This window comes from Alexandromys fortis, unplaced genomic scaffold (assembly GCF_014885135.2).
Source record: "Alexandromys fortis isolate MF-2015 unplaced genomic scaffold, M_Fortis_MF-2015_v1.1 scaffold_92, whole genome shotgun sequence".
NCBI classification, from domain to species: Eukaryota; Metazoa; Chordata; class Mammalia; order Rodentia; family Cricetidae; genus Alexandromys; species Alexandromys fortis.
In genome coordinates, this window is record NW_026067972.1 from 4,397,359 (window position 1) to 4,410,730 (window position 13,372).

At 48.4% G+C, this 13,372-nt stretch overlaps 1 protein-coding gene across 3 annotated transcripts; it reads left to right on the top strand.

Annotated features, from left to right (window-relative positions):
- The first annotated feature begins 1,456 nt into the window (after positions 1–1,456).
- Positions 1,457–10,053, top strand: Slc25a51 (solute carrier family 25 member 51). Of its 3 annotated transcripts, none has more exons than XM_050155876.1 (3): positions 1,457–2,297; positions 5,706–5,814; positions 8,347–10,053. In XM_050155876.1, the coding sequence occupies exon 3, from the start codon at positions 8,386–8,388 to the stop codon at positions 9,280–9,282; it is 897 nt and encodes a 298-aa protein (XP_050011833.1). In that variant the 5' UTR covers positions 1,457–2,297; positions 5,706–5,814; positions 8,347–8,385; the 3' UTR covers positions 9,283–10,053. The 3 variants fall into 3 exon arrangements, with proteins under 3 accessions (XP_050011833.1, XP_050011835.1, XP_050011834.1); XM_050155878.1 differs by lacking the exon at positions 1,457–2,297 and adding an exon at positions 2,536–2,671; XM_050155877.1 differs by lacking the exon at positions 1,457–2,297 and adding an exon at positions 2,705–4,238.
- The last annotated feature ends 3,319 nt before the right edge of the window (positions 10,054–13,372 follow it).

The following is a 13,372-nucleotide window of genomic DNA, read 5'->3' on the forward strand; positions in this document are numbered from 1 at the left end:
ATACCATGTTTGGTGAAACCTTGATGGTGACCAGGACAGACAGGTTTCTGGAACACAAGGATGTGCAAACCATGAGAAATTACACAGGACAACATCCTCCAGTGTTAGCTAGGGATAAAGTCAGTGGCAAGGCGGAGGAGCCAGATGGTGGACTGTCCTACATACCACGTTAGGGAGAGCGGTATGACAGGGAACACTGCTAACCTGAGGAGCCGTGTGAACACACCTGGGCTACGTGTCCCCGTGGAGGATGCAGGTACACAGAGCAGTTTGTGGTCTGAACAAAAGACAGAAGAATGAAGGATGAGGACTGAAATGGAAAGCTAGCCTTATGAGGAATTCCGATTTTAAAAATAAGAGGGTTTTTGATCTTTAGCAGATAGGCAAGAACAGAGAGCAAAGTCCCTGGCGGCTCCTGACAAGACGCTAGAGGCCTGCACTGTGGTCTGGAGCACAACGGGACTTGCTGGCTCTACTCCAGACATGAGTGTTCTCGTGATGATGGGTTTTCACACTTTTTAATCAGTTAAGCCCCAGTTGTATGTTTAATCTCAGTCTTTCCCTTCTCTACCTGCCCCCAACACACAGGAGAATAACCTTCCCATTATAAACTGAAATTAATGATTTATGCTTATAAACACACTGGATACCTGCCTGGTTTCTTTGCTTTTTGAACAATACGATAATACATTCGAGTAGAAATTCACAGGTGCCAAAGCAAACATAATTTTGAGGTAAATGCCCTTTCCCCAACTGTTGTCTGATTAATATTGTTCTAAACCATAGTGTGACCTTGTCATTATTCAGGGATCCAAAAACCCCATCCCTTGTGCATCTGTCAGGGGAGGTTTGTACTAACAGGCCCCCCATCTGACCTTTAAATCTCCTCCCGCTGCTGTGGTGACTTCCTCTACCAGCCCACATTCCTTCTGCTCATCCTCTGTGACCCAGTTCCAACACCATCATCCCTGGTTCCCTCTCAAGGGGAAAAGCCCTCCTCTTACTTTGGCTTTGGAGGCTTCGATTTTGTTCTCTATCAGACTGAACTCCCTTAGAGACCCCTGAGCAGGTGCCTACCTCCTCAAAGGGGTGTCCCCTCAAAGGGGAAGCTATCAGTGTGATCCAACATAAAATGACATATTTTAAGAACTGAGGGTTGGGTGCTGGAGAGGTCATGGTTAAGAACATGTACTGTCTCACAGAAGACCTGACTGTGGCGCCCACACGGGACCACCCAGCCATCTGTAATTCCTGCGCCAAGGAACCCAAAGCCCTATTCTGGCTTCCTGGACACCTATACACATGCACTAACATTAAACCTATTGGAAAAAATGTTTTGTAATGTTTTTACGTTTATAGATCCGATTGAGTGATTGTCTATGTGAACTTTGTGTACGATAAAGATGCTTTGCAACACCAAAAGTTTGACATGCCTGTTTGCTGACGCAGGGAGGCGTGGTTTCCGAGGGGAGGTGTGGTCTTCCACATTTTCCGAACAAGTAAACACTGGGCAGACTGGGGACGTCCGCCTAGAGACGATCCTTAACGGTGGAATTACCCCAATCATATGTGGCCGGCACGTCACGCATCTACGAGTCTGCCAAAGAGCCTCCCCCAAGCAGGGTGACCTCTTCTTTTCGGTCAAATTCTCACATTTGTCGTCATCGGCCCTGTACAAATCTGAACCTTTGCACGAATGTCACAACACCGAGGAACACATTCACCGAAGAGATGAGTAACTTGCCCAAAGACACTCAAGAAGTGCCAGGGCTATAATTCCGACCTGGGTCTCCATTAACGCGTGCCATGTGCGCTATCCAAGACCCCACAAACTGTGAGCTTCTAAGGAAAAGGCGGCTGCGTATGCCCTCAAGCAGACACGGGTGTCCTGTGGAGTGCGGTGACAAAGAGCTCTCCACCAAGCTTTGAGAACACTGAGCCTTCACGCACGCGCTATCTACATCCTTGGGTCTCCAGGAACTCGACAGGCCCCACGCTAGAGGACGCGCTGGCTGTTTATGGCACAGCGAGGCCACCGTACAGCCTCGGATCACAGTGAGGGGACTGGTGGCACCCCACAACCTGGTGGCAGGAGTGACAGAGTCGCTATCGGGCCCGAGGCAGCACAGGGCAGCCCCAGCGGCCGCCACCCTCGGAGCGAGGCGGGGTCCTGATCACGTGATCCGACGACGCTGCTTCTCCCCCGCCCCTGCCTGGGTCGGGCCTGGTCTGCGCCTGCGCGGGCGCGGGCTCGCTCGCTCGCCGGCCGTCCAGCGGGCGGGCGCCCGCGGCCGTGGGTGAGTCCCGGGTGGGGTGGGGAGCGGCGGCCCATGTGCCCCGGCTTCTGGAGAGACAGGCGGGAGGCTTGAAGCGGGGCCGAGCGAGCTCCCTCGTCCTGCTCGCGCATCGCGCCCGGGTATCCGGCGGCTCCGGCCCAGGGCCCTGTCGTGCTGCGCGCGGAGCGCTCGGGCCGGGAGGCGCCCGCAGCCTGGGGCGGGGAGCCGCAGGCCCCGGAGGGAATCGGCCTTTGTCTGCGCCCCCACGAGTCGCGGCGACCCGTGGTTCCCCGTGGTGCTGGCGATCCCGCCCAGCGCCTTCCGGTCCTCACGGAGTGCGCAGATGGAAGCCTGGAGAATGCTCGTTCCGAGACACCATGTTGCAGCGGCGGGCCGTAAACAGTGGAACTGAGCGGGGCGGGTGGGCGGGCGTCAATTGTTCCATTCTGTCTGGATTGTTAGTGTCAAGTTTAGGTAGAGGGTGTCAGCCTCAGCCATATTTACGTCTTTTAGCTTAACCTTTGCCTTGGCCCCTACGGGCTGCGCAGCTGGTCCTAGTGCCCACCTTCTGCTGTTGGTTTTTTTTTTTCCCGGTAGTCTGTTGAACAGGCATGCCCAAATGGACCTCCGGGCCTTTGCTTTGAAAGGATTCCTAGAATCGGGTGCAGGGCACACGAGCAGCAGTCCAGAGGCGCCCCTTGTATGAATTCTTGTGACACATCTGACAAGAATTGACTCGAGTCTCCTTTGTCAGATAGAAGGACGCTGAGATGGTGGATTTTCGTCAAAGATGTTGCTTTGTGTTTGCAGTGGCAAAATCCTGCTGTAGCTCATACTTGACCCTCCTAACCTTGTTTTTGAACGCTGACTCAGACCTGCTGACTAGTGGAAGTTCACATCCTCTGAGAATTACAGTCACCCTCTGCCCTGTGTTTGGACAAAGACCTTTGTCCTAAGGTCACAACTGAGTTTTGCATATCCCTTTGGGCTGCAAGTTACTTTGGGGATTTAGAACTTGCGCTGTTTCTTACAGCAGAAAAGTTTGACCCTTGGGTGAAAGTTGACTTTGCTCCCTTACCTGGTGGTGCCTCATACAGCAGACTAGGGCAGTTACAGTAAATAGATTTTGTAGTAAATTACAAAGGATTATCATTTCTGCAGAGTTAAGCAGAAACCAGTTTAGCAGGGTTTGGTCATGTTCAGAGTATAGTAATCAAACATGGCATGTTTTAAATTTTTGAAGAAACATTTGGGGAGGGGAGCGGCTCTGATGTGCCGCTGTGCCCTGGTGGAGCTCAGAGGACTCTCCAGAGTCAGTCTTTGTTCCATTGTGAGTTACTGGGATTGAACTCCGGTCACCAGGCTTGGCAGCAAGCGCCTTTGCCTGATGAGCCTGCTCCCCATTTTCTCAACTCCTAACAGGACGCTGCTGTTGTCTTTCCTTCTGTTGCTGCCTTAAGTCCCTGGGCCTGCACTGCAGAGATGACTGTTAAAGGCTGGACTCACAACCTAGTCATACCACCCTCCACCCTCATGGGTGGGGTGCCGATTACAGGAAGTCAGTCTGAAGTCTGGGATGTTTTCAAAACATTACTTCTTGCCAGGCTTGGTTGTGCTCCCCTTTAATCCTAGCACTCGAAAAATAAACAAAAATTACTTTTTTCTGTATAGAACTTTTAATATTTAATAATATAAATGTTCAACAATATTCCTAAGATTCCTTATGATAGTTTGAAAAGAGGTCCATTAGTAACTGACTTGTAGTCCAGGCTGGCCTTGAACTCAGAGATGACCTGCCTCTGCCTCCCAAGTGCTGGGATTAAAGGTGTGCATCACACCAGGCCAAATGGAGCAATTTTAATTTACAGAATTTTGTTAAGCAACAAAAGGACCAGTTCTATAAAAACAAAAACTAAATGTGGCCTTTGTTTTGCGGTGTTGAGAGGATTGAACACACAGTAGGTAAGCATTCTTGCCGAACATCTCCAGACACGAACAAAGTTTTTATTGTTGAAGTGCACCGATAAATTGAGTTTGTTCAGGACCATAGGTGTGAGCAGCTAGTCGGTGCCAGCTCAAGAACTTAAAGTCTGTATTGTTAGCTGTTTGTGGTGGCAAATGCTGGCCGCCCTCTGCTACGTACAGAACTCTAGGCAGGCCAGCCTTGGCTAGGGTAAGACCCTGTAAATAAAGTGCTCAGGGAGTAAAACTGAAATAGTCTTTGAATTTAGAAATTGTTAGGATCTTATGTGATTGTGTAAATTTTGTTGATTTGAGGGTTTTGTTTGATTTTTTTTTTTTTTTTTTTTTTTGAGACAGGGTCTCTGTAGTCCTGGCTTTCCTAGAGCTTGATATGTAGACTAGGCTCTGCCTCTGAATGCTGAGAGTTGAGATTAAAGCTTGGGCAACCACGCTTGGGGCTTTTTGTTGACTTTAATGTTAACTATGAAACTAAAAATTTACAAGACATATCAGGCATTTCTGTGCCAGGTTTTAATCTTTAAAATCTTGTACAGTCTAAGATTGGCAAACATGAGCTAGTCTTATATTGTCAAGTGTAGTACTGCTAAGAGTTTTCAGTCAGGTGTGGTGGCACATACCTCTCAGCACTTGGGAGGCAGAGGCAGGCGGATCTGTGTGAGTTGGAGGCCAGCCTGGTCTACATAGAGAGTTCCAGTATAGCTGGAGCTACTTAGAGAGATCCTGTCTCAAAACAAAAACTAGTTTTTAGACGGGCACAGTAGTGCCTATAATTACAGTAGTTAGAGGCTGAGGCAGGAGGATTACGAGTTTATAACTAGGGTGAACCAGACTATAAAGCAAGACCTGGTCTCACACTAACAAAAGTTTTTACCTCATGTCTGTCAACTGGAACCATAAAAGGCATGGATGGTGAAGATCATACAACTAACCGTTACCAGGCTCAGTATTTGGCAGACTTTTCAAGTGCCTATGGGACATTATTTTAAATCCACCATATTAAGTTACAAAGCTCCGTACATTAAAAATGAAAGGGACTGATGGTGCCTCAGAGGTTAAGAACATACACTGTTCATCGAGAGCCTGTGCCTGACTTGGATTCCTAGTGCCCACATCAGGTGGATCAGCCCATAGAACCCTGACTACCAGGGGGCCTGATACCTCTCCAGGTACCTGCACTCGTGCATAGACCCTCGCAAACACACACAAAGTTTAAAAATGAAAAGGAAGTAATATTGTCTCATGCTGTAGAGGTTTGGAGTCACATAGATGTCCAATTTTTTGTTGTGGAACTGGGGAGGTGGGCAAGAGTGTTGGCAGTCAATGAAGAGTTGGTTCTTGGTTGGGTATAGGGACATTAACAACTGGTTACTGTGCTCAAGGAAAGGGGAACAAATACAGTTAGACACGAGTACAGAAATTAAACCAGGTTTTTTTTTTTCTTTTAAGGAAATGCAGCTGTCAATACTGACTCCAGAAGAGAGAAGGTTAACAATGGAGGACGTTGGGAAGGTTACCAGACAGCTGTCGTCAGTGCCAGACTCGGTCGACATCACAGGTGAGTTCTTAGAAACTCTGAAGTACCAAATTGTCCCACAGTGTGATGAAAGACCACGGATTTGCTCTTAGAAAGCCAGTGGAACAGCTCTGGAACTTGATGTAGAAATCAGAAACTGGGGTCTCTGGGGGACAGTGGTGGGAAGTGGAAGGCAGAATACTAACAAGTGGAAGTTGGGAGGTTGGCTTCGTGGCAGAGTCCTAGCTCAGCCCCCTCTGAAAACCAAAACAAAAGATCTTGGCAAATGCTGTTTAGTTAAAGGATATTTGGCCATAGCCAGGAGGGTCATCTCCATGTGCTGAGGCTGGGGCACAGCCTTTGACTGGCAGCAGCTGCTTACAGTGCTTTGACTTTCTCTTCTGTGCAGGGCTAAGCTGAAGTATCAGCCCTACTTTGGCTCTTTTGACTTTTTGATACGTGTTTAATAGGAACTGCACCTTAAATGATTTTCACTGGCTAGTGATCTGAGTGGCGTGTGCTCCTTCACTGACGGCAAGAGCAGTAAGCCACAGCAGCAAGTAGCCAGTACTTGCTAAAATACGGTGTTCGCTAGGTTAGGTGTTCTAACTCTCTTCAGGGACTGGGGGTAAAGCCCAGTGGTTGACCATGTGAATGGCATGCATGAAGCCCTGGGTTTAATCCCCAGCACCAAACATAGATCAATGCATTTCTGACCTATTTTTATCTCATAATGGATTTATGAGGATACAACCTGAGGAACATCTTTACATCAAATAAATACTTCAAAAAAGAACAGGGGGCTGGAGAGATGGCTCAGAGGTTAAGAGCACTGGCTGCTCTTCCAGAGGTCCTGAATTCAATTCCCAGCAACCACATGGTGGCTCACAGCCATCTATGAGATCTGGTGCCCTCTTCTGGCAGGCAGGCATACATGCAGGCAGAACATTGTATACATAATAAAGAAAAACTTAAAGAATTTAAGAGGCTTTTGTTTTTGTTCAAATCAAAGGCCTAGATAGTTTGTCTGACCAGTTTAATTTCCCATGGACGCTGTGCAGTGTGGCTTAGGTTTGTACTTACCACCTCTGCTGTGAGCATGGGTTACACCCCTGCAGCTGAGATGCCAACCCGTTGGCAGTTCTGTGTGGAATTTACCAAGAGCCCCTGTGCTGTTGTCCGTCGCTCGACCATTTTACAGTCCCATTAATAGTGCACCAGAGAGCCTATGTCACAGCCCCTCTAGTGCTGTGTTTGTTATTGCTGGGGTTTGTTGCCTTTTTTAAAAGGTGTATTTGTGTTTACGAGCATGCATGTGCCCTGATGTGCCTGGGGAGGTCAGAGAACAACTTCTGGGAATTAGTTCTCTCCTTCCACTTTGTTTCTGAGGTGTGGTTGTCCAGCTACTCCAGGCAGCTTCTCTTTTCAGTGTCCAAAATAGTGGTTCTCACCCTGTGGTTACAACCCTCTGGGGGTCAAACGACCCTTTCTCAAGGGTTAAATATGAGATATCCTACATATCAGATATTTACATTATAATTCATAACTAGCAAAATTACAGTTATGAAGTAGCAATGAAATAATTTTATGGTTGGGGGTCACCACATGAGGAAAACTTTAATATGAGGAACCACATTAAAAGTGGTTCTCAGCCTTAGGGAGGTTGAGAACCACTGTCCCAGTGGATTCTTCTGCCCCTGTCTCAAGTCCTTAGCTCACTTTTAAATTGGATTATTTTCTATTTTGCTGCTGATTTGTTAAATGTGGTCTCTTATATAAGAGAAGTAATCTACTTATAAATATAAGGGCCTTTGAGAGGTGGCTCCATGGTTAAGAGTGTTTGCCACCCTTTTAGAGAGCAGCCCCCAGTTCCCATGTTGGGGGTTCACAACGACCTCTGACTCCAGTTCCAGGGGATGATCCGACACACTCTGCTGGCCTTCCAGGCACCTGCCAGCAAGTGCATCAACTGCATACGCTTGTACATAGGTAAATGACACAGTGGGGCATGGCGAAATATCTTTTTCAGCCTAGCCCTCAGGAGGCAGAAGAAGATGGACTCTCTATTTCCATGAGGCAAATGTGCTTTATGATTTTCCATACAGCCTTCCTGTCTGGCTAAGAGGTCGATGGAGTCTCCTGTCTGTCTTCATTCAGTCTGCTGTAAGGGCTGCTTGGTGGAGATGACTGCAGTGTAGCCAGGCTCACCCCAGGACTCCCTAGTCCTCTTCTAAACATCAGTGATCTAAAGCTAGGCATGGTAGAGTGGGCTTTAATTCTAGTACTCAAGATTGTGAGCTGAAGGCTAGTCTGAGCTATGTATATAGCAAGACTTTCTCAAAACTACAGCAGCAGCAACAACAACACTCCACAGAAAACGACTGATCTGCTCTGCTGTACACGTGTGTAGGAGCAGCACGCCGACTCCTCATCAGTATATACAGTTAGCAAAAGTAATTTTGTTTTCAGTAATAGACCAGTTTTAAAAGGAGACATCGAGTCTGGAAATTGGAGAAGGGGTTGGGGCGAGTTTGTGTGGCTCACTCTTGGTAACACCTTCATCGTTGATTATAGGTTAAAACGTTTCCCCAGAGAAGAAAGACCGTAAGCACCATGATGGACTCAGAAGCGCATGATAAGAGGCCCCCAATGTTGACCTCTTCAAACCAGGATCTGTCTCCTCACATTGCAGACGTGGGTGAGATAAAGCATTACTTCTGTGGCTGCTGCGCAGCGTTCAACAACGTGGCCATCACATACCCCGTTCAGAAGATTCTCTTTCGGCAGCAGCTGTACGGCCTCAAAACCCGGGATGCGATACTCCAGCTGAGGAGGGATGGGTTTCGAAACTTGTATCGTGGGATCCTCCCCCCACTGATGCAGAAGACAACCACGCTGGCACTTATGTTTGGTCTGTACGAGGACCTGTCACGCCTGCTCCGCAAGCACGTGAGCAGTGCTCCCGAGTTTGCCACCAGAAGTCTGGCGGCGCTGCTTGCCGGGACAACAGAAGCCATTCTCACTCCGTTCGAAAGGGTTCAGACTTTGCTTCAGGACCACAAGCATCACGATAAGTTCACAAACACTTACCAGGCCTTCCGGGCCCTGAAATGCCACGGAATTGCAGAGTATTACCGAGGCTTTGTGCCTATCCTTTTCCGAAATGGATTCAGCAATATCCTTTTTTTTGGCCTTCGAGGGCCCATTAAGGAGCATCTGCCTACTGCCACCACAAATAGTGAGCATTTGGTCAACGACTTTATCTGTGGAGGTGTGCTGGGGGCCATGCTGGGCTTCCTGAGCTTCCCGATTAATGTTGTGAAGGCTCGGATCCAGTCTCAGATTGGCGGGCCCTTCCAGTCTTTCCCCATGGTTTTCAAGACAATTTGGCTCGAGCGGGACAGGAAGCTGATCAATCTCTTCAGAGGCGCCCATCTCAATTACCATCGCTCTCTCATCTCCTGGGGAATAATCAATGCCACCTACGAGTTTTTGTTAAAGATTGTATGATACGGTCACTACAGGAAATGTTATTCTCCACCAACTAGACCTAAAGAGAGTGTGATTTGTCTTTGTTCCTAATTGGCTTAAATACCGATTGGCGTAAGTCCAGGCCATAATAAGTTAAGGACAAAGCATTGACAGAAACATAAAAGGTTTCGGTGGGCATATGTCAGGGTTTTGGTTTGATCATTACTCAAGAGCTTTAGGCTGTTACCTGGTAACTAGCCATGTGTCTGATGACCTTTTCAGGGCAGCTGTCAGCCAGATAGATTCCTTTTCCTCCCGGAAGCAAGCCTTGCTAGGCCTTCGGTGTGGAAACAGTGGCATCAGCAACCAGCGCGTGCGCTCCGTCCTAGGGCTTCTCAGGCCCACCTCTCATCTCCTTCATTGCTTCTCCACCCTCGGGGGTCATCTTCACTAAACCCCAGCATTGCACGGTGGGCGAGCATCTTAGCTGTGTAGTTCCATGATGAATTGTTGGATTTGAGACTAAGTGCTGTTGAGATGGCCATTAGCCACACTTTTTATTTAGATTTGGTAGGATTACGCAGCCAATGGAAAGCTTCCATTTCACTGTTTAGCTTTGAACATTTTCTGTTTAATTCAGAATGTGACTTTTAAGCCCTTCTAGAATGTTCTTGTGCTTTTTTACTGAATTCATTGCCAAAAGATAGGGTGACCAGTGGGGACATTGTCCCTTGTGAGTAGTACCTGTAGTGTTCGTCTATCCTGTTCTCTGGTAGTAGACTTTAAAATAAACACTTCCATAAAGTTTTATTTTGGGAGTCTGTTAATACAATTCCAGGTTTTTTCCTTGGTTTCTCAGCACTGCAGAGTGAGGCGAGAGCAGAGGGCAGTTTTGCCCAGTGCTCGCTCTCCTTCTGTTTCTCTGGAAAGAGTTCCTCAGCGTCCTGGCATTCTAGGAGCCGGCTTACCTGTGCCCCTAGAGCAGCGTGAGAGGTGTGGTGTGAGGGACAGCACCAACACCTGGAGCTCAGGGAGGCCGAGGAATCCGCAGTTGTACTCTGGGTAAAGGGTGTGACAAGACTCAGGGTCAAGCTGAGTCCCGTCCCTTCTGGAGAGGTCACTTACGGATCTTAGTTACATTTCTTTCCCAGGATCTGTCCTGAGAGCCATCGTGTCTCCTTCCATGGTGCTGGGATTGAACCTAGGACCTTGCACATCCTAGGCAAGTGCTTACCCACTGAGCTACACTCCACTGAGCTACACTCCACTGAGCTACACTCCCGCCTCCCGTTTTTTTTTTTTTTTTTTTAATTTTTGTTTTTGTTTTTGAGACAGGGTCTCAACATGTAGTCCGGGCTGGTCTTGAACTTACAGAGGCCCGCCTGGCTCTGCCTTCTGAGTGCCAGGATTAATTAAAGGCATGAGCTGCCGTCCCTGGCCTCTCTGGTCTGTAAATCTTTAAAGCCAGCTTGGCCTCGCTCTGGCTGATTGCATCCAAGAGCTTACCCCTACAAACTGACATCAGGCCCTCAGCTGGAATTTGCTCAGTTTCTGGGGCAGGTGATCCAGAACAGCTGTTCCCTCTCAGGTTAACGCTGGCTAAAGACGGTAAACATCCTCCCGGCTAGGAAGGCTGGGAGCAGGAGCACTGGGGCGGCGGTGATGGAGGTCAGCGGCTGCGGGGCAACACTGAATGGAGGATTGTGTGCGCTGCAGCCATCACGTAGGTGTGAGGGCTCGGAAGACACGATTTGACCCAGATAAATCTGAGTCGTGCAGCGGCTTCAGTTAAGTGTGAAGGGGGTGAACTTTGGCGCCGTGACCTCTGACCCCGAGTTGACACGTGCAGCATGGCCGCACAGGGCTGGTGCGCTCGTTGGGGATGTGGCCCCGGCCGTGGGCCGCCAGTGGCAGTGTTTCCTTCGCACTCCGCACTCCGTGCCGGTGGTGGAAGTTGTCAAGCACTCCTGTGTCGTACATGAGCAGTAGAAGGGTTGGCTCTGGCTTCCGCTGGCTCAATCATGTGGCGTCTCACAGCAGTTACTAAACTTCTCAGTGACTTTTAACTTGAAGCGTTTTGTCACCCAGAGCTCTCGAAGACTAAACTGCAGTGTGTCACAGAGACGGCGTTGTCTCCTGTAAATTTCAGCTTGACAGAAAGCGCTTAACTTGTAGCCCACTTTGTCTGAGCTTTTACACCAGAATGTAATTCATAGGTCCTAACTAGTATGGTGGTGTTTTCCACAGGCATCCCTAATTAAAGAACTCTCTGAAAAGCTTTAAAGTGGCCCTTCTGCTACACGTGTGGCCCAGGTGGCTCGTGAGCACGGGACCCTTGTGTCCCTCGCGTCTCATCTGATGCCGTCAGAAGCAGCATGAGTGCAGTGAGCCTTCAGGACCGCACCGGTGCCGGCACAGCCTTTGCGTGGTGGCAGATCCGTGTCTTACTCCATTTGTGGTTAGAGACAGATGTCCGTGCCTATCCGCGTCCGTCCTGTGGTTGGCCGTGTAATCACTTGCTGTCTGTGGTGACCCTGTGCAATAAAGCAGAGTTGTACATATATAGTTTTATTTGGGTGCCCGAAATTCCTGAGCTCAATTACAAACTTGTAAGGTGCAGGGCTGGCTTTGTGTGGCTGCCATCGAATGAACACTGGTTGGAATGAGACCGGTGCAGTGTGGGTCCGGTCAGAGGCGAGGCTACAGACTGTTGGCCGTAAGGCACTCATACTTGGTTTATGTTAAATGTATTTTTTCCCATGTACAAATAAATGCATATCAAAAACTTGAATATGTTCTCTTGAGACTTAAAGATTGCTAGTTTTGTTGTGGTTTCTTTTGTTTGTTTTCTCTTTGTAGCTTTGGCTGTCCTAGAAACTTGCTCTGTAGACCAGGCTGGCCTCAAACTCACAGAGATCCATTTGCCTCTGCCTCCCAGGTGCTGGAATTAAAGGCATGACCACCACCCACGGCTGATTTCTAGGTTTTTAATGCTCTTTGCTTGCCAAGTTGGTGAGGAGGTGGGTCTACATATAAGAAACAGAACAGATTTCTTGTAATATGGGTCTACATATATTTTTATATTAAAAGAGGCAAAATACATGTATATGGGTCCACATATAGTCTTTATTAAAAATGGCTAGACAAAGCTTTGGTTGCTCTTTCGAGTTGTGAGTTTGAGTAAATCTGTTAAATATTTGTGTTAACTTTTGTGAAGTTGGAATACAATTTGGTGTTTTGTGGCTGGATGGTCTTTTAACCACTGTAGCACAAATATTAAAACCCCAGAGACAAATATTGGGGTTCAACCTGACGATCCGGAGACAAAGCAGCCAGCCACTGGCTCTTACCTCTGCCTCAGACTAAAATAGCCATCCTGCCTGCATGATCCTCAGAATGAGACTGAGCTGAGAGAAGTCTCCTCCTGCTTTATATTCCTAGTTAGTGCTGGGAGTAAAGGCGTGCACCACCACTGCCCGACCTCTGTAACTACTAACTACAGTTAATAGGACTAAAGGTGCGTGCCACCACTACCTGGTCCCTGTGGCTGTTTACTCTGATCTCGGCAAACTTTATTAAAATACAAATGAGATATCACTACATACACTAGTGCATTATGGGGTGTGGTAGAGTAGTCTACCAGTCTTTCTGTGGGTGAGCATTAGCTTACCGGCTCGGCAGTTCACCTGAAGGCTCAGCAAGGGCCACACCCCTCTTATTTAGTAGGAGGGCTTGACCTCACCCTTACTGCAGGGGGCTTTGTTTCTTAAAAGCTGCTCTCCCCTGTTACAGACTTGCCCACATTGTGATTCAGTCTGTCAGTCACTTCTGCTGTAAGGCCCCCTCTAAACTGCTTCCTGGGGAAATGGGCTGGATGCTGAGCTTTGTCATCTTTGTCTCCACCAGTAGCGGCCATGGGCATGTCTATAGGGACAGTTCTTTCTTCCTTCCTTGGAGATGGTGTCTCACAGTGTCATCCCAAACGTCCTGCCTCTGAGTGCTGGGATGTTTTCTTGATTGTTGATTGACGTAGGGAGGACCCAGCCCACTGTGGGATGCGCCAAGTGGGCCCGGGCTGTGTGAGGAGCAGAATGTGACTTTGGGAGCAAGCCAATTGACAACTCTCCTG

Bases quoted from the DNA above. Each gene is read 5' to 3' on its own strand.
- Slc25a51 (XM_050155876.1), top strand. From the start codon at position 8,386: ATGATGGACTCAGAAGCGCATGATAAGAGGCCCCCAATGTTGACCTCT.